The sequence below is a fragment of the Pinus tabuliformis genome, chromosome 1_2 (genome assembly GCF_031772625.1).
Source record: "Pinus tabuliformis cultivar Carrire ecotype Pingquan chromosome 1_2, CPIR1, whole genome shotgun sequence".
Classification (NCBI taxonomy): domain Eukaryota; kingdom Viridiplantae; phylum Streptophyta; class Pinopsida; order Pinales; family Pinaceae; genus Pinus; species Pinus tabuliformis.
The window spans coordinates 475,493,555-475,512,568 of record NC_142298.1 but is presented as its reverse complement, the minus strand read 5'-3'; the positions used below and the strand labels follow the sequence as shown (position 1 = coordinate 475,512,568).

Sequence of the window (19,014 nt, the reverse complement as noted above, 5' to 3'; positions counted from 1 at the left end):
ATGATTCTTTGGTCTTCTCATTTGAATCTTCTTTTTTTAAATGTTGTCCTTGAATGGCATCAATAGAATCTCATTTTTCCAATACCTTTCTTAATCTAGGATGAATACCATTTAGATCAAGAGGATATTTTTGGAAGTATTGTACCTCAACATTGTAAGTGGACTAAGCTACTTCCTTGTGTGGGTTTGGAAATGGTGGTACAAGCAATTGAGTAGGATTAGATATTTGATATGTATGTAGTTTCGGTTGTGGTTGTGGTGGAGGTGGATGGTAGGGATAGCATGGAGATGGGTATGGAGGATATTGAGTAAAATATTGAGGATATTGTGGATGGCTCCCATAAGTTCCTTACCAACCTTGTTTCCAAGATTGGTATTGGGGTTGAGATAGCTAAGGTTGCCAAGGAAATGGTGTGTTGCAGTTACTTTGAGATGGATGTGCATAAGCTTGAAATTGTGAATTAGGATCTTGCATCATATAAGGTTGAATAGGTTGCCATGGTCCTCTTGGAGCTACATAACATAGTTGCAATGTCAATTGACTTGCTCCATTATCCTCTTGGTAAACTTCCTTCACCCTTGGTAATGATGGGCAATATTTAACATGTGATTCTGCATGGACAACACAAATATCAACATCTTCTTTTTCCTTATCTTACATTCTTAATATTTTTACTTATTTTCTTAGATTTCTAAGAATTTCGATTTTAAAGTCATCAAACAAATTCCCATGTTTAGTTTGACTTACCGATCTTGATGTTGATTTACTTACTCTTGCCCTTCCTCTTGAGATGTGCCTACAGATATCACAATTTTTTTCAAATGATAATTGGTATACATCACCTCTACTCATGAGATCAAGGAGATCAATCCACTGATATCTAATTTTTCTAAGTAAGAGGATTTTTAGCGTGTCAGATCCTAAATGATGTAATTTTCCCTTCTTAACATTATACATGAACCTCTCTATTAGATCCTCAAGGCTCTAATCTTCTTTATTATTCATTCTAAATATTTCTTCCTTAAGATCATGGTCTTTATATTTTTCTAGAAATATCATTTGCATATCATTCCACGATATTATTAAATTAGTCCCTAAACTCATGAACCATTTAAGAGCTCTATCCTTCAATGTTGTTGGAAAAAATATCAATTTTTGAGTGTTTAATAAGTAACCATAAGATCTACAAACAATTTCAAATTCAAAGAGAAAACTTTTCAGATCCTCTAACCTCGTACCATGGAAGTTGGGAAGGAAAGATGGAGGGATGTTCTTCATATGCACACTTATATCAATATCTTGAATGAGAAATCCAAGAGGATCTTCTTCATTGTCAGCATATCCTTCCATTTCTTCTACCTTCTTTATCACCCCATCTTCTTCTACTTGCAAAATGAATGGTGATGTGGCTCTTACTGCACCATGTGATCAAATGCGGGGGTTGGTGTCAGAGAATCATTTTTATTTTTTTTCTTATATAAAAAAATTTGAATTAGAATGCTAATTAAATGCAATATGCCTAATGAAATTTTTGTGTTTTTTCAAAAAGAAAAAATAAATGAATCGACTAGGGAATAAAACAATGCATACTTTGACACCTCCCCGACAAGGACACCAAAAAGTGATGAGCCTCAATATTGCAACAAGAATGTTGCAACTCCCAAGGCTACCACCTTTAGTTATCAACCCCAGGTTCGTACAAACTTAAGAGGTATTGGCACTATATGTGCAACATACAATGTGTCCTTCTCTCGATGTTATGATGTAATGGAGTGAATGCAATCAAATCCTAAACTAATTGCAAAAATGGAAATGCCCAAAATGGAACCCTTAACCTATTGCGGGAAAGATAATACAGGGAAAGAAAACATATTATAATTGCATAAATTAAATATCATGAATTAAATATAAATAATTTCATTTCAAAGAGTTTAGATCCATTGAGAGAGTTCATTGGAGATGGCAATCAAGAAAATGATTATTGTACTATCCAATTCATAAATATGTCCATTAACCCAAATTGTTGAGATGTTTTGCTGGAGTAAAAAGGAAATTCCTAGGTGGTATTTATTCCTCCTCAAGAATTATTTTAAATCATACGGGTTATTATTCAACCTCAAGGGACACTAACCAAGATTTTTGAGAAAATATGGGCAAGTATATACATGTTGGAAGAGTGCTACAGGAAGTTACACGTGCTTCTACAGGAAGTTACAAATTTTCTATAGGAAGATATAATTCACAGAATGACTAAGTAAATCAAATCCAAATTGGATGGGAAAATTTTTTTTATTGAATAGGATGTCTTAGGTATCCATTCCAAGTGGAATCACTCAAAAATACCCCTATTAAAACATGCTAAAAAATAACAGAAAAATACTAGTCTAAAATCTAGCAATTCGATAACCAGTGAGCTAGTTAATCTATCAAATGCCTAACCTAATCAAGTGAAAATGTAATGGGGTAATTTTTTTTATTAAAATAAATGTTTTTATGATCCAATGAAATTGGAATCAAATAAATTGAAGCTAATTATCTTGTTCTAAACAATAGCATAGAATTACTACTATTTTCCACAAAGGACTTCCAGAAATTTAGATTTGTGAATAAGCAAACTAATCCAAGTAGCTCAGTGATTACTATGACCTTCCAAAGTTGTTCCAAGGATGGAATGATGTTTTTGATCCTAAAAAATAACTTACTTCAACCATTTAACCCAATCCTACAACAAGAAATCATTAATACTAAATGCAGAAATAGAAAAAGACAAGAACAAGAGATGCATGTGAATAAGAAGTGAAAGGAAGAAAAGTAAATTATAAAAAAGGGATTTGAGGATCTTGGGATGGCCAAGCCGAAGGAAAATAATATTCCTATAAAGGAGACCATGATTTAGAAGGTGAACATGGCACCATTCTTCAATATTTCCATCAATACAATTACATCCCTGCAAGAAATGAAAGTGGCACTGCAAAAATACGAGTTGTCTCCACAAGAAGAATAAGAAAAATCCACCCCTAGAGGAAAATTTGACTTGGTACTTATAAAAAATCATTAGGAATCATTCCCCATGAAAGGAGGAATATTTCCCCTCCAAAATCGCTCAAATAGTGTATTTGGTTCCCAACACTAGGTATCTGTATTAAATGATAGGGAACACATTCCTAGATTTTCTCAATCATTGGAGCTCCAGAATTTGTGCAAGATTTCATGATATCTTGTTGATATATTACTCAATATTGATCCTATGGTAGTAGGGAGAAAGTCCCTAAATTATCTCCTCCTCCAAATATTCATAATCTACCCAATATTCTCACAATATTCCACAAAAATAAATAATATTGGGCACAAATATACAATTATCCATAAACCTTCCTGAAGGATGGTCATATGGGCCTTAATTTATTTCTAATTTGGAGGAATATCAACTGTAATGCAAAGGAGTATAGAGGATGAATGTGTCGGTAACTATATGCTTCGTTCATCCATCATCCTATGCATAACACCTTCCACACCACCACACCAAGTCACAAATAGTTCCAAAAAGTGGAAATCCAAGCAGTTAGAGTGAGAAAATGATAGGTGAATTTGCAGGTAATTGTGGGAGGAATACAATGGTAGAGGCATGGCCAGATCATCAACCCACCACTAACCCAGATCATGGAGCCTGAGTCTGCTTGAGGAAATCATATGAATTGACAATGGATATATTTCGTTGTGTCAATAATGAAACCTCATGTTTTTTTAATGTTTTGTTAATATTGCATTTTCAAGAAAAGAATTAAGCTTGTTATGAACTCATTAGGATAGTTAGGTTAGTCACACACTCAAACAACGATGTATTCTAGATAGATAGAGCATTCCAAAATATTTTTTAAGTTGTTCTTATTTTGATTCTCCCTATAAAAATGGAGGAAAAACTCATTAGAAAGGTTCCAAATTATGATTTCGAGCAAGGTTCCCTAGTTCGATCTTCCGGTTCCAGAGATTGTAATTGTTTTTCTAATTTCATAAGCTTGGGTATTGTTGATGTTGTTGGACCCGCCAACATGTAAGTGGATATCCCCGGTAAGAAGTCCCAATTAGACCTCAGACCGTTTGGTTTAGGAGTCCCAACAGTGGGTCATACGGTAATGCCTTGATCGTGATTTCGCACAGAGGCAAGTAAGATGTCTGTGTTGGTAGAAAGGGTATGAAAAATACAACAAGCTAAAGAAGGTGCATGAGAGGATCTAACATACTAAGGGTAAGGTGAGTGTGCCCCTTGGAAAACTATAATAGTACACGGCTTGGAAGGGAACGCATGAGCGAAGATGCATCACAAGCTAGAAAGAAAGTTAGCGAGCAATCCAAAGTGATGTATGCCTTTCATAAATCACTACTTTTGCCTAATTTTTGCACATTTATCACGGGTGAAATCAAGCTCAGAGGCTTGCTTCTACCACCTGTAGAAGAAACGTTGGCAAGAATCGCAATTCTTTTATACCAAACGTAGATAATAGTCAATGTTGTGACTAGAAAACAACTTCTAAATTGGTATATTTACTGTCCTACCAAATTTCACATCAATTTGCAATTGTCAACATGGCCTTTTTTACACTTTCTCAACACTTGAAATTTGTAGCCAAAACTACAATTCAAGATAAAAAAATTGGGAAATATTCAGTAAGACAAATTTATCTCACTATTTGAGGTGGTAAAATGTCAACTAGGATAACTTTTCTAGATTAGTAATTTAGGGTCCGTTTTCCTCCTTTGGAGATCCCAAAAATCCCCTAAAGATTCCTTAAAATAGCGGATTCTGATCTATTTTTTCACCTCCATCCTAAACACTTTAGAATTTGGCCAAGTGCTCCATTATGTTTCTTCATGTCTACTCTTCTTATTAACTATCAAAATTTGATTGAGAATAGAGCATGTATCAAGGAATACCACCTTGTTATTCAAAAACAAAAAAATATACAATTTCTATAATACTGAATATGAATTGGTAAATCATTGGCACTCTTATGTTCATCCTCATGGTGCACCTACCACTAAACTTTTAGCTAGATATTGCTAAATATGATCCTCTTATGACCAAAAAAAGAAATTCGATCCATTTTTTAAAAATATGTAACCATCTTGTTCGTATGGAAAGACACATGGATATTGACATGGAATAGGGTTCCTACATGTCAAAATTTAATGTGGCCATTTCATCTTCCTTACCACTTGTGCTACCTTGCCATTCTTGTATGGCCCATTTTTTCTTGCCTCCACTTTATTTTTATTTCTTCTTAATAAATTATATTATTTAAGAAATTTATTACGCACTCATGCTTCTTATTCTTTTTTCCACCATTTGGTCCACTCTTTGCTCATAGTTAAGATAGGGAGTCCCACTTCATCCTAACAACCTCCATGTCATACATGGTCATAAGTTGATGTGATGGGCAGGGGTCCTATATACAACATGAATCTACACATGTTCCTAATGTAGATATTAGATTAATCACAAAGATATATTAGGGGTGCATAACATGCCCACTATTTAATTTTCTCTATGGTCCTATAATCATTTATCCATATCATATTGCCTATATGACACTCATCACCCTTATGACAATTATAGGAGTCTAAGACATGATTCAAAGAATGCCTTGCATGAGTTTGTAAACCACTTTTTATGGTATTGCCTCCTGCCACTATGGACCTTGCCATGTAACTACCACTTACATGCCTATGATTCCACCTAGTTGTAATCTAATGCCTCCATGTCACCAATACAAGTCTGCACCAAGAGTATGGATCCATGTCATATTATTGATATTTAAAAGAAAAAATGAATAATACATGAACACACACACACACATGTAATGCTAATCACAATTGCCATAAATTCTCAAAATTAGACTCTACAACTTCTCCATTCTTCACTAAATTCAATGACTTGGCCTCTCAATTCAATGTCTCTATGCCAATTACCCTTATTGTTTCATCTAGAACTAGGAATTTTCTCCCAATTTCAAACTTTCTTTTCCAAATTTTATGAAAGACAATTCTATGACCATGAATTATAAAATTTTTGCTTCTATATGCTCTAATAGAAAACCATTTCGAGGATTTGAGTCATCATTCCATAATAATTGAATTCATAACTTTTTCCTAAAATGAACCTAGAGGAATTTTAGCAAATACTTAGTGTGCAACATGCAACTTTATTTCTCTACAAGCTCTTCTTATTGGCTAAAATAGCCCTATTGACGTAACTATGTTTTCTATATCACTTTGTTATATACCAAACCACTCATGTATATTGTTGGGGTAGTTGCATAAATCAAATTCCTCCCATCTATTTAAAAATATTTCTCTAATGCCTTTTATAATTTTCCTAGTCATCTAACAAACATGATATCTACCTTTTAAGCTATGATAACATAAGTCCTATGAATTGACTTATGCATGCAACATAGGGAATGCAACCCATGTGTACACATTTAATTAATGCATGCTTATAGATGTGTGTGTGTGTGTGTGTGTGTGTGTGTGTATAATGATTCCAATTTATATTATACACAATATTAAATTAATAATACCACAAATTAAATTCAACATAATAATCAATTGACCGTGACACTTATATTTATGAAAATAAACACAAACTGACTATAGATGTTGGGCATTGTACCCAACTAGAGGATTTTTAGTGTTTAATCTCTCTACAAAATGTAACCCCTGAGATGGGGTTGTGAGTTCAAATAAACTCAAATTTCTCTTATGGATAGTATAATCATCTTACTCTACCCAATTCCTAGAATTTTCACTTTGTTCACTCTAACACAATCCTAACTCACTAGCTCTTTCTGCTCTTTACCCTACATAACCCAAAGAAGGGGATCTCCTTTTCTACCACACAATCACTTGGGCTATCCCACCTCCTTCTAGGCTCCAACATAGATTGGACTAAAAATCTCATTACTAGGACTAATGAGATTCTCAAGTATGGTTAATTTCCTCATTCACATTAATTTTCCTTGCACATAAGTACATTTTCTCACATAACTCCCATAATAGGAATAACTAGAAATTTGTTATAATTATAACAACGTAGGCTTTCCCCAATTCTCCCCCTAGAATTATGGGATTTTTTTTTGCATAAACAAAAGTCATTGAATATGTATGCATATTCCCAACTCTCTAGGTCACCCCTAAGAATCTCACAAAACTCACTTGCAAGTCATCCTAAAGATTGTTGATGTGACATACGCTGACATAAGGAATGAATTTAGAATTAAAATGAAATATCATAATTTGGTTGTGGTCCATTTAATCTCCCATTATTTTCTTCATTGTGGATTGAGAATCCATAACATTTGTGTTCCTCCTTGTCTATAATGGGTGATATATTTTTATTATTAATGTTTAATGTACAATATTTACATATCGCATTTCTTTCCCTTGGCCATTTATTGTGTAGGCAAATATTCATTCCTAATCCAAGGATAAAAATCAAGGTGTTACATCTCCCTATTGGATTATATGGCCCTGACCCAGGTTCGGAAGAATTATTTAGCCAAACAAATCCCACAGCTATCGGCCCTTTCGGCAACAGCCCGCGGAGCAGGGACTGAGGTCTTACCTGAGGTAGCAGGGGAAGGTGATAGAACCAGGTTTCTGCACCCTGGGGATGTCTAGATGTGTTCTAAAGGTTTCACGCACCGTTCTGCAGCTTCGCTGCTCTGTATTCGTGCAGATCCAGAATACCTCTGGCTTTCTATTAAATCGCAGTCTACTGATCTAATTTTATTGAATGAAGTATTGGGAATCAGATCTATTTAGAGGAGTCTTTAAGAAAACATTTATCATATTTATTCAGTTCACGTACTTAGATTAAACCCAGATTCACATGTATTCAAGAAGTAAGCATATGCGCATAGATCAAAACATTCATCCAAAAATCCAGATTCCGATTTAGCATAAAATTACAAAAGCAACTTATCTTTATTCACTTTCTTCACTAACACCTCCAGATCTGCCCTGCGCACTTAGCTGCAGGGGTTCGTGCACACAGCTACGGACTCTTCCAAGCCTCTACGCACATAACTGCAAAGCCTCTATCTACTACCCAAACCCTCAACTCGGACTTACAAATGCTTTTAGAGTGCTTTCCTCAAAAACCCATTAAATTTCAGATCTAAAAACATACAACAAAACTTTTCTTTCTCTACCCATAGAGCCTCACTCTATTTGTACCTTTCCATGGACCGAGATCCATGGGTGGGCCGACTCAAATTACATTCCTTTACATTATTTTTGGGCGGACTACCCTTTGACTTTAATTTATTACAAATCGCGCTCCGCGCATCCCGCAGAGTCTTTACCCTATCTTTATCCAAAACTTCGGGCTTTGTGCCCCATGACCGTTGTGCGGGGCTTCTGCTACCCAACAGTCCCCCAACACAATCATCATGACTCATCACGAGTCACTCAGCTAGTTCGACCAACATTGCGTGGAGATCAGTTAACAACCTCTGTGCATTGCTTGTGTTAGCAGCAAACTCTTCCGTCATTCACTACATCTGTTCCACGTGTGTCACCGACACCTCAGTCCTTGTCTCTAATGTCTCCATAGTGGCATACTTTGCTTGCATGTGGGCTACCTTGCGCTCTATGGTGGTTGAAACTGCAAATGCATCATCCAGCCGCTGCTGGAGATAGGCTTTAATCACTGCTTCCTTTTGTCTGGTGGCATCAGCTTGGATTTTCAGGTCTTGAGCCTCTTGTATCTTAGCCAAGCGCTGCGTAATAGCAATGGTTTGTGTGGTTACTCTGATCTGATTGTAAGCTTGCTGGAGCTCCCGGGCCTCGGTTTCCAATCGGTGAAGTGTTGGATCCTCTTGAAGGGAGGTGAGCGTAACAATCGACTGAGTTAGTATCTCGGTACATTCCTCCATTAAACGTGTGAGCATCACATGCCCTAAAGTAATAATTTTCCTGGATTGCTCTAGGATCTCTGGTGGCATCGACAGCGGAACCTATAGTTTTAAGTCCACAATCTACAAACTGAGCTCTAGTTAGATCCACACGGCCTCGTCCTTTGCGTGTCAGAACCCAGTAGCCAATTTATGGATTTGTGTCTCAATAGGCAATTCCTCTACAATGTCTAGCTTGCAGGCACTCGAGTAGGCTTCTGCTGCTAGCTTCTCCACCTATTTCTTCTGTTTGACTGCTTCATCCTGTTGGAGGCGCAGTTGTTCGATATTAATTTTCTGCTCATGGAGTACTTGTTCGGCGTGGCTGGCCCTAGCACGAAGCTCGATTGTGGCACTGTCATGGAGCTGTTGCAAAATTTTGCGTGGTAGAGCAGCCACGTTTAGTCCCAGCCCTATAAGTTGTCCTAGCATAGCTCGGTCCTCCGCATTTGTGGTGATCAATGCTCCTGCTAGAATCGTAATGGAATGAGCCATTTGGGCCTTTAACAACGGTTCAGCGGCTGTTATACCAGGAATCCCCTAAGTAGTGCTGGTGCTTATTGGCATGATCCTTGCTCCAAGTTCCTGTAGCTATGTACAGAGTTCCCCCAACATAAACTACTGCTCTGACATAGCCGCATCGACTGCATCCCGAGCGGCATCCCGAACGGTGTTTTCTATGTCATTTAGGTCCTCCTCGGTTAAGGTGGTCACTCCACTGTCCATTTTGGACACCTTTGCCTTCCTTCGTGGCTTCTGCCATTCTGGTTGCGCTGGCCACTTCAAAGGTGAATCTGTTCTAGTTGCTAGTGGCTCGTCCGTGGCCATCTCAGTGGGTGGCTTCTGACTGCTTTTGGCCGTTGTCGATGTAGCCCCTCCTGGTGGTGTCTTTCCTGCTGCCGCCAGTGTCGCCTCTCAAGCTGCCTGAACTTCCGCGGCGAGCTGTTCATTTCACTTTTGCTGCGCGACACACTTAACTTCCTCCTTTTTCTACTGGATAGTGACCTCATTGCACTCTACTCCCTCTGGTCCACACCATGTTGGTGGCTAGGTATCCACAACCCCGTCGAAAACATTGTCAATGGAAATAAAGCAGAGTGAGGTCCATGCTCGTGCCGGGTCCTTGTGCGCCCTCATGTAGGTACGATGCATGTCTTCTTTAAACTCAACAATATGCTTCATGCTTTTATAGATCCTGTCGAATAGGCAGGGTAGCTCATTAATCCATTGGTGCACATTCGCGTCCATTTGTATCCAAAAGATTTTGATGTTTCGAATTTGTCCCGCGTCCCTTGTTGCCTAGAGGGAAGCATATCTAGTGGCTTCTGGCCACTCCGGATCTAAGACAGGAAATTGGCTGTCTTCGGGTAAGACAGTAGCGACCATCATAATGGATAGGAGCAGCCATGCATAATGGAAGGTCTTTCCCTCCTCCTGAACCTCTCGGCAGTTGTTCAGAAACTCTTCACAAAGGAACTGTGACCAATTGAACCATACTCCAACTGCACTTTCCTGACTAAGTGCAATGACTACTGCCAGAACCTTAGTGCCGCGACATTTCCTCATTACATTCCTAGCCAGCAACTAAGTGGCAACGCAGACCGCCTTATCTGAAATGCTATTAATGATGTACCCTTGCTGCCCCTTCTCTAGCTTATACTTCTTTTTCAGGTTCTCTATCATCGCGACATCGCCACTTCTATCATCAATTTCTTGGGGGTATCTTCTATCGCAGGGAAGGTGCGAAACCCGATGAACAAGTTCACCTTTGATGCGGACAAGTTTGCCAACCCATAATATTTCCTCATGAACTAAACAGAGAAACTGCTTTATGACCAACATTGTGATAGGGGGCCGGAAAAAGTGAGGAATAGACAAGATACAGAGCAAACTCGTCTTTGTCCACCTTCTGCAGCCACTCCTTTGGCTGTAGCATTGTCACCATCCCTTCTACACTCTGCTCCATCAGTGTGTCAGTCGCCAGGTGGGGAAATTTTACTATATCTGCAAGGTCCCAGTCTTCGAATTTCATTGTCGCAATTTGGCCAATCACTGAGCTTTCCACTAGGACTAATTTTGGGAGAGCCGAGGTAACGAGTATAGTGTCAACTTCATTTAGGTTTGTAGGTACCTTCGCCTTCCCCTTGCTTGTAGACACATACTTGGTTTGTTGCACTGGCTGGATGGGATCCTCCTCAGGGTTTACTTATTTGACATATGTGGGAGAACCTTTTGCTTCCTTGTCGCTTTCAATTGTGACAATTTTACCCTTTCCCTCCATTGTGAACTTGCTAAAGTGCAAGTGTCATGGTGACCTTCTTACTAGTTCTGGAACCTGAGGGTCCTTCCTGGTCTTCGGCGTCTGGGGTGATTTAGGGAGCTCGGCTACTTGTGGTGTGGCTTCTTGTGGACTATCTGTGGTAGGGTTTTTCGCTTTGAGGATTGCTTCCCGGTAATGTTTTGGCAATGCCTGAAACAACGAACTTTCTTCGAGTTGCTTGTCACTCATCTTGCGCTTGTCTCAGACCCAGGGCGGCTTTCTTCCAGGATGGTAAAGCATGGTGGTGTGACCCTTACTATGATTATATATGATTTCAAATTTAAAATCGACTGTTCTCCCTTGCGAAAGCTCATAAATGTGATTTTGGCGGTTATTCTTCTACCTTAATTGCTCACTGCCCACTCCAATGTGCCTTAAATGGGCCATCATATCATGAACAGTACCTGTAATGGTCACTTTCCATATTTCCTTCGCAGCAGCGAATCCCCAGGGACGCAAGTGCGGTTCTTGTATGTATGTTGTGGCCATGTTGCGCAGCTTAGCAACAGCCTATTTTATAGTCTCGTGCCCTCTTCCAATGGTGTGGGGCACTGGGACTGGGCCTACTATGGATAGTTAGGTGGGAAAACCACTCACGTGGATCTTCCGTTTCCCGACTAGCACAGGCTGCAAGCACCCTTTTCATTCCTGCGATTCTACTAACAGATTGTGGTGTGTGCGTCCTTGTCCTCTCAGGTGGAAGTGAAACCATGCTAGCAACGTCGCTACTTGTAGCAAGGTAAGAGAGCCAACCATGTCCGTTCCCTTTGTTAGTTCCTTCATGTAGATGACTTCTAATGCTTCTTAATTCCTTCATCTAGCCTCGCACTATGTGCTCGGAGTCTAGCCCCTGTTGCTTCTAACTTTCCAAGTTGCATTTTACCACGCAAAATGGCTGCCCAGAGCTACTGAATCCTTTCGTAGATGTTGTCACTGGTAGGGTGGGTTTTATCTGTGTTGGTTGGTTCAGTCGTAAAGAGACTTCCCTACTCGGCTATGCGAGCCTTTGCTCCACGCAGATCTGGGTGGGTTGATGGTCGCCTAATGTGCACCTGTACCCTTCGTCGTTGATGAACGACCATTCTATACAAACTTAGCCATCACACATGTCCTCCAGTCCATACCTGGAACCGCCACATATATCTCGGCTTTTGCGTCCCCCCTTCAGGTGCGTGCAACACGTCTTCTGACACACTATGTTGCTCCCGCGCTAGGCATAAAGTGCCAAGATGAACAATCTTCCTTTCATCTGTTGCGTCGCTCTCTACTGGCCACTGTCATTCCTCAGTGGTTACACGTCGCAATGACCGAATCATCATATTGCAGTTTAGTGTCATAGCTTCCTGCAACTGATTCTACTATCATTCAGTCTCCTCATCGGAATCCACTATGCAGGTGCTATCGCACTCCCACGAGATTCTTCCATCGTCTATGGAATGCACCCAATATTTGTCTTGCACTGTTATCTGATAGATGCAATCCAGTTCGTCGTCACTTTCCTCATCATGCACGGGTTCGGTGTAGCGTTCTCCTTCTGCTGGGTCCAACAGAACTACTATTTGTAGTGACTTCTTTTCGAACGTCATTTTCCACCTTTTTAAGTTACTGATCCCTTTCATGTTCATTGTTCAATCAATTCCGAGCAATGCAGGGTAAGGATTACTATCATCAACAATCTTTATGACTTCAAAATCGGTCTGTGTACTTATACTGTCAATATCTACAGTCACTGCTTGTAGTCGGCCCATTAGTAAGACCTTTTGTTGGTTGACCATTCATAGCTGAATCAAGGACCATTACAGTGTGGGCTTTCCCATGCCCTCCCAGGTTTGTTTAGGTAATATGTTCGCATCCGAGCCTAAGTCTAGGATGACCTAATCCATTTCCTACTCATTGATTTGCACTGTCAGTCTCATTTCCCGTCCAATGCGCAGAGCATGTCTTCCTATTTTTTGGACTACATGCAGCTCACCCGATCCAGCGCACCCAGTGATCAGCTCCTGTAATCCTTGAATGGCTTTACTATCACGCAACAATTTCATGCAAGTTTTAAGAAAGGTAGTAATCATGGAGGGGTCCACTCCTGGCTCTGTTTGATCCCTCCTACCTAGAGTAGAGGCTTCCGCGAAGCTCCTCTGAGCTTCCCTTAGCGTCTTCATCCCCGGTTTTGACTCAGAGTCAGGTCCTTTTGTAGGTGTGTTGTGCCACTTTCTGCTTTTTGCACACTCTTCTTGCAGATTTCCTCCTATAGTTGCACTGCTCCTCAGTACTATATTTATACTGGGGTCCTCTTCACAAGGTTATGATTGCATTATCTAGACATTTTGGGTTGGTGGAGATTGTAGCACTCCCTTTTTTCACATTTAGGCAATTAACGTTGGATAGTCTACCATTTCATGATCAAACTACTCACAATAGGGGCACGAAGTCCTAGTCAGGTTAGTACAGTCATGAGTGTAGTGTCTTGACCCTCCAAAGTTGTAACAGATTAGTTGTCCATGGCCCTGCCTGGGGCCCAATCCTCTTCCTCGATCGCGTCCTTGAAATCCTCCTCACACTTCAGTTTGCATTCAGTAAGCTAGGGTTCTTTCCATCATTAAGTCATAACTTCGACAAGTTCGCTCATCGTGTCCTACTGATAAACAAAAATTGCAATACAACTGGTGTGGGGTTTGGGTATACTTTTGTAATAGGTGGCAGTTATCTGTTGTGTGTTTTCCACCCACTTGACAAATCACGCACCAGAGTGCAGGTGCGACACTTGGTCCTGCCTATACCTCCAATTTTAATGGCATCGGGCCTCACACCGCTAGATGGTTCACGAAGACAGGGCAATGGTCCTTATCGTGCCCCTAGCTCTTGCATTTAATACAACCTACCTCCGCACATTCCTCTGGTCAGGATACTCTTTCTTGCTTCAAGATTTGCATTTCAAAATGCAAGTTTTGAAGTTGCGCGTGGATTTTCTGAACTCCCAACCCTGGATCCGGTATTGGGGTTTCGTGCAACCTCATTGCTATCTCTAGTGCCTCAACTTGGGTTGAGATATTTTGTTGTGACAGAGTCGTCCTCAGATGTGGTGTCAATGATGCCACAAACCATGCACAATGTTGCGCATCTGTCAAGGTCATGTTGGCTTCATGAATAGTGCTCTTTAAACTTTGGTCCAGATCCCACGGAGTTTCACCTAGCAACATTACAATCTCCTTAAACCCAATAACCGATTGGGTTTCTGACTTTGGTTGGCCAAACTCTTTATTTAATGCATCATGGATTACCGCTATTCCCTGTTTGGATGATCGGTTGAGTATTTTCTGTACCACATCAATGCACGGTCCTATAGTGCACTAACTATGGTGGCCTTCTTGATGTTCTCATCTGTTATGCCTTGGACATCCCATACAAACCATCTCACAAACCATAATCGTCCTGGTTCTTCATTCCCTACACCTTTAAATATTGGCAGTTTGATTGCACTCACCATCCTAACTTTTGGTGGTGGTGGGGTTGAAGGTGGGTTGGGGTTGGTGTGGACGGATTTGATGAAGGTGATGCAGGGGGTGGCATGGACAGAGGTGGTATCAGTGGGAAGCACTCCCTAATCAACTGGACCGCACTTCTTGGTGAGAACCTCGTGAGCTCCTCCTCGCTCCCCCCTGAAATAGAAGCCAAAGGACTGTTCTTTACCCCTCCCGTTCCGCGGTAACCTCTTTCACTCCGCGTTACTCCATAAATCAATAAACGTACATAATCTGTTTTTCACACAACAACATCTTAATCTAGGTATTCAATGATTTGATATACCTACCTCGAGGTCCTTGAAGAAATCGCCTTTCTGCTTCACTATAGCTCACGGTTGTATCTATCGCGAACTCAGTGATAAATGCTCCTATTACCCGATCCAACCAATGATCTATTGCGCACATGATTTTATCTTCGGTGGCTTCTAGCCTACGCACCAGTTCCAGAGTCCACACAATAGGCTGGTCCAATCTGCACCTTCCCACGATGTCAGCTAACCTTGCGATTCACTCATACAGTTCTACCAGAAATGACGAGAAGAAGATTTCGTGAATGTCTGTGAATATATAATGGTCCAGCCAATCTTCCTCTGATACTCGTGGGTTTCTGTTTTCCTGAACTACGAACTCGTGGATTTTCAGATCCCACCACTCTTCAATCTCTTTCTTTGTAGGGATCCAGTGTTCCCACATCAAACACCCCTTAGGCAGATCTCAGTCCCGACAACGGAACCATTTGTTGGCTTATATGGGCCTGACCTAGGTTCGAAAGAATTATTTAGCCAAACAAATCTCGCAACTACCAGCCCTTTCAGCAATAGCCCGCAGAGCGCAGACTGAGGTCTCACCCGAGGTAGCAGGGGACGGTGCTAGAACCAGGTTTCTGCACCCTAGGGATGTCTAGATGTGTTCTGGAGGTTTCGCACACCGCTCTGCAGCTTCGTGCTACTCTGTATTCGCACAAATCCAAAATAACTCTGGCTTTCTATTAGCGCGTAGTCTATCGATCTAATCTTATTGAATGAAGTATTGGGAATCAGATCTATATAGAGGGGTCTTTAAGGAAACATTTATCAGATTTATTCAGTTTGCGTACTTAGATTAAACCCAGATTCACATGTATTCAAGAAGTAAGCATATGCACATAGATCAAAACAGTCATCCAAAAAGACAGATTCAGATTTAGCACAGAATTATAGAAGAAACTTATCTTTATTCACTTTCTTCCTTAACACCTCTAGATCTGCCCTGCGCACTCAGCTGCAGGGGTTCACGCACAAAGCTGCGGACTCTTCTAGGCCTCTGCGCACATAGTTGCAGAGCCTCTATCTACTACCCAAACCCTCAACTCAGACTTACAGATGCTTTTAGAGTGCTTTCCAAAAAAACCCATTACATTTCAGATCCAAAAACATACAACAAAACTTTGCTTTCTCTACCCATACAGCCTCACTCTATTTGTACCTTTCCATGGACCGTGATCCATGGGCGGGCCGACTCAACTTACATTTCTTTACATTATTTTTGGGTGGACTAACCTTTGACCTTAACTTATGACAAATCGCGCTCCGCGCATCACACGGAGTCTTTACCCTATCTTTATCCAAAACTTCGGGCTTTGTGCCCCATGACCGTTGCGCGCGGCTTCTGCTACCCAACACTCCCATATCTAGTAAGGCTTGGAAGGATGGAGTATGTGATATGTTTTGAAAATATACACAATAATTTATAGTGTTTCACTCACCCACCACTCAATACACACCAAGTTGTAACAATTTAAATAGTGTTAACATTAATGATAAAAGTAGAGATATCATAATGCTACTAATATAAAAAATTTCTAATGATCATAATTCCTATAGATGTTAAAACTATAATTGGTATAAGATAAAGCATTGAATGTTTTCACTGCATTAATTTTTAACAGGAAGAATTTTAAGGATGAAAGTTTATCTTAAAGTTTATAAATCTTGGCAAATCATACTAGTCCATAATATGTAAATTGTAAAATTTTGGTAATAATATTTATATTTCTAATTATTCTATATTATTTTATATAAAATTTTGGCGATTTTTAGGGTAAAATAATTTTGTACTATAAATCTTTGGCTAATCATAACTAGAAAAAATGGAAATTGGCGAATACTTTTCTAGAAAAAAACATGGAAAGTTAACCCACTTGCAAATATTAGCCCCTAAAATTTTCCTTGATTTTTAATTTTTTTATGTTTATTAAAAAATAAAACATGTAATAGAGAACAATGCATAGATTACATAAACTAAAACAATGTAGTATTTGATAACATGGTTATACTACTAAAATTATTAACATGTTATAATTTTCTTTGCAGGATGCTACAAACCACCAGGTCAACTTTCAACAGCAATATCCAAATCAAAACTAAATTACAAATTTGAAATTCTGCAAACTGCAACAAAAAATTTTGACCCTACAAACAAAATTGGTCAAGGTGGCTTTGGTTCAGTATATAAGGTGATTTCCATATCCATTTTATGATATTGATTTTTTAAATACATTAATAATTTTACAATACCATTGAGCAAAAAATATTGGACATGTTGGCAGGGAGTTATGATAGATGGTAGACAAATCGCTGTGAAGAGATTATTTTCCAATAAAGAAGATAATGTGAGTGAGTTTTTCAATGAAGTGAATTTGATAAGTTGTGTTCAACATAAAAACCTAGTCAAACTTCTTGGATGTAGCGTGGATGGCCCAGAAAAACTCTTGGTCTATGAATACCTTCCCAACAAAAGCCTTGATCACTATCTATTTGGTAACATTTCTTCCCTATAAGTTGATTTTCCTTACAATTAATCTTTAAATGTTAGGAATTACTAATTCTTTTAGTTACATTTTAGTTATTTGAGATAGAATTACACTTTGCAACAGATGAAAACATGGGAAATGTACTAGATTGGCAAAGGAGGTTTGACATTATATTAGGAACTACCTGTGGGCTAGCTTATCTCCACCAAGAATCAGATATACGCATCATCCATCGAGACATAAAAGCTAGCAATATTCTACTAGACCACCATTTCAAACCTAAAATTGCAGATTTTGGTTTGGTTAGATACTTCTCAGAGGATCAAAGTCATATTAGCACGGGAATCGTTGGAACCAGGTGAGAATAAATTTAATAAATATAAATAATAAAATCCTCTTCATAGAAAATGTTGCTAATACTTATTTTTGTTTTCACAGAGGTTACATGGCCCCAGAATATCTCATTCATGGTCATTTGACAGAAAAAGTTGATGTTTATGCTTTTGGCGTGCTAGCCCTTGAGATTATAACTGGAAGAAGGAATAAACCCCCTATTCACACAAATGATATACCATCTCTCTTAACAATGGTAATGGCCTCAACATATTCATAATTCTCTTTTCTTCTTAAAACAAAATTGAAATGATATTCAAATTTATAAAATATGTTTGGTGCAGGTTTGGAATTGTCATCTGTCAGGTACTGTCTTGGACATAATTGATCCCAACATTCAAGAAAACTACCAAGAGGAAGTACTAAAAGTTGTTCACATATCTCTTCTTTGCACACAAGCATCTGCAACACTACGTCCTTCCATGTCTGAAGTTATAACATTTTTCACTAGCAAAAACCAACATCTTTTAGAACCCAATCCACCACCCTTTATAGATGTCGCTTCTTCCTCTTCCACTCCAATATCATTAAACACCATTTCAAGCTCTTTTGGTCCCAGATGAAAACAAATAAAATGTTCCCAAGTGAGAAATTAGATAATCCTACATGGTTGGAGATTATTATATTTTACAAATACCATGAACATATATTAATATTCTTTAGAGAGGATACAAATTAAATTTTATAGTATTGAGATGAGTTCAATGAAAACATATTGATTATTCCTGTAAATGGAATGAATTGAAAAGCAATTATGCATTTGACACGCAATATATAGATCTAATATATTAAACTTATCATATGCACAACGATGTTAAATTGGTACGAGCATTCTATGGATTTAATATTCTATTGAAATGTTACATGCAATCTCTGGATTTAGTACATTTAAGTGAAAAAATATTCATGTGGATTTAATTCAACAGGTGTGTAGATCTTCCTTTTTCTTTTTGAAAACATGATTGCGTGCAAAAATATTAATGTGGAATTAATTCAAAGTGTGTAGATATAATTTTTGGAGAACACGACTGCAT

General features: G+C 39.0%; 1 protein-coding gene across 1 annotated transcript; it reads left to right on the top strand.

Annotated features, from left to right (window-relative positions):
• Positions 1-17,136: 17,136 nt before the first annotated feature.
• LOC149206406 (cysteine-rich receptor-like protein kinase 2) lies at positions 17,137-18,755 on the top strand. Its single transcript, XM_089393713.1, has 5 exons — positions 17,137-17,290; positions 17,384-17,594; positions 17,711-17,945; positions 18,026-18,176; positions 18,265-18,755. Exons 2-5 carry the CDS (start codon positions 17,390-17,392, stop codon positions 18,541-18,543), a joined length of 870 nt encoding a protein of 289 aa, XP_089249839.1. The 5' UTR covers positions 17,137-17,290; positions 17,384-17,389; the 3' UTR covers positions 18,544-18,755.
• The last annotated feature ends 259 nt before the right edge of the window (positions 18,756-19,014 follow it).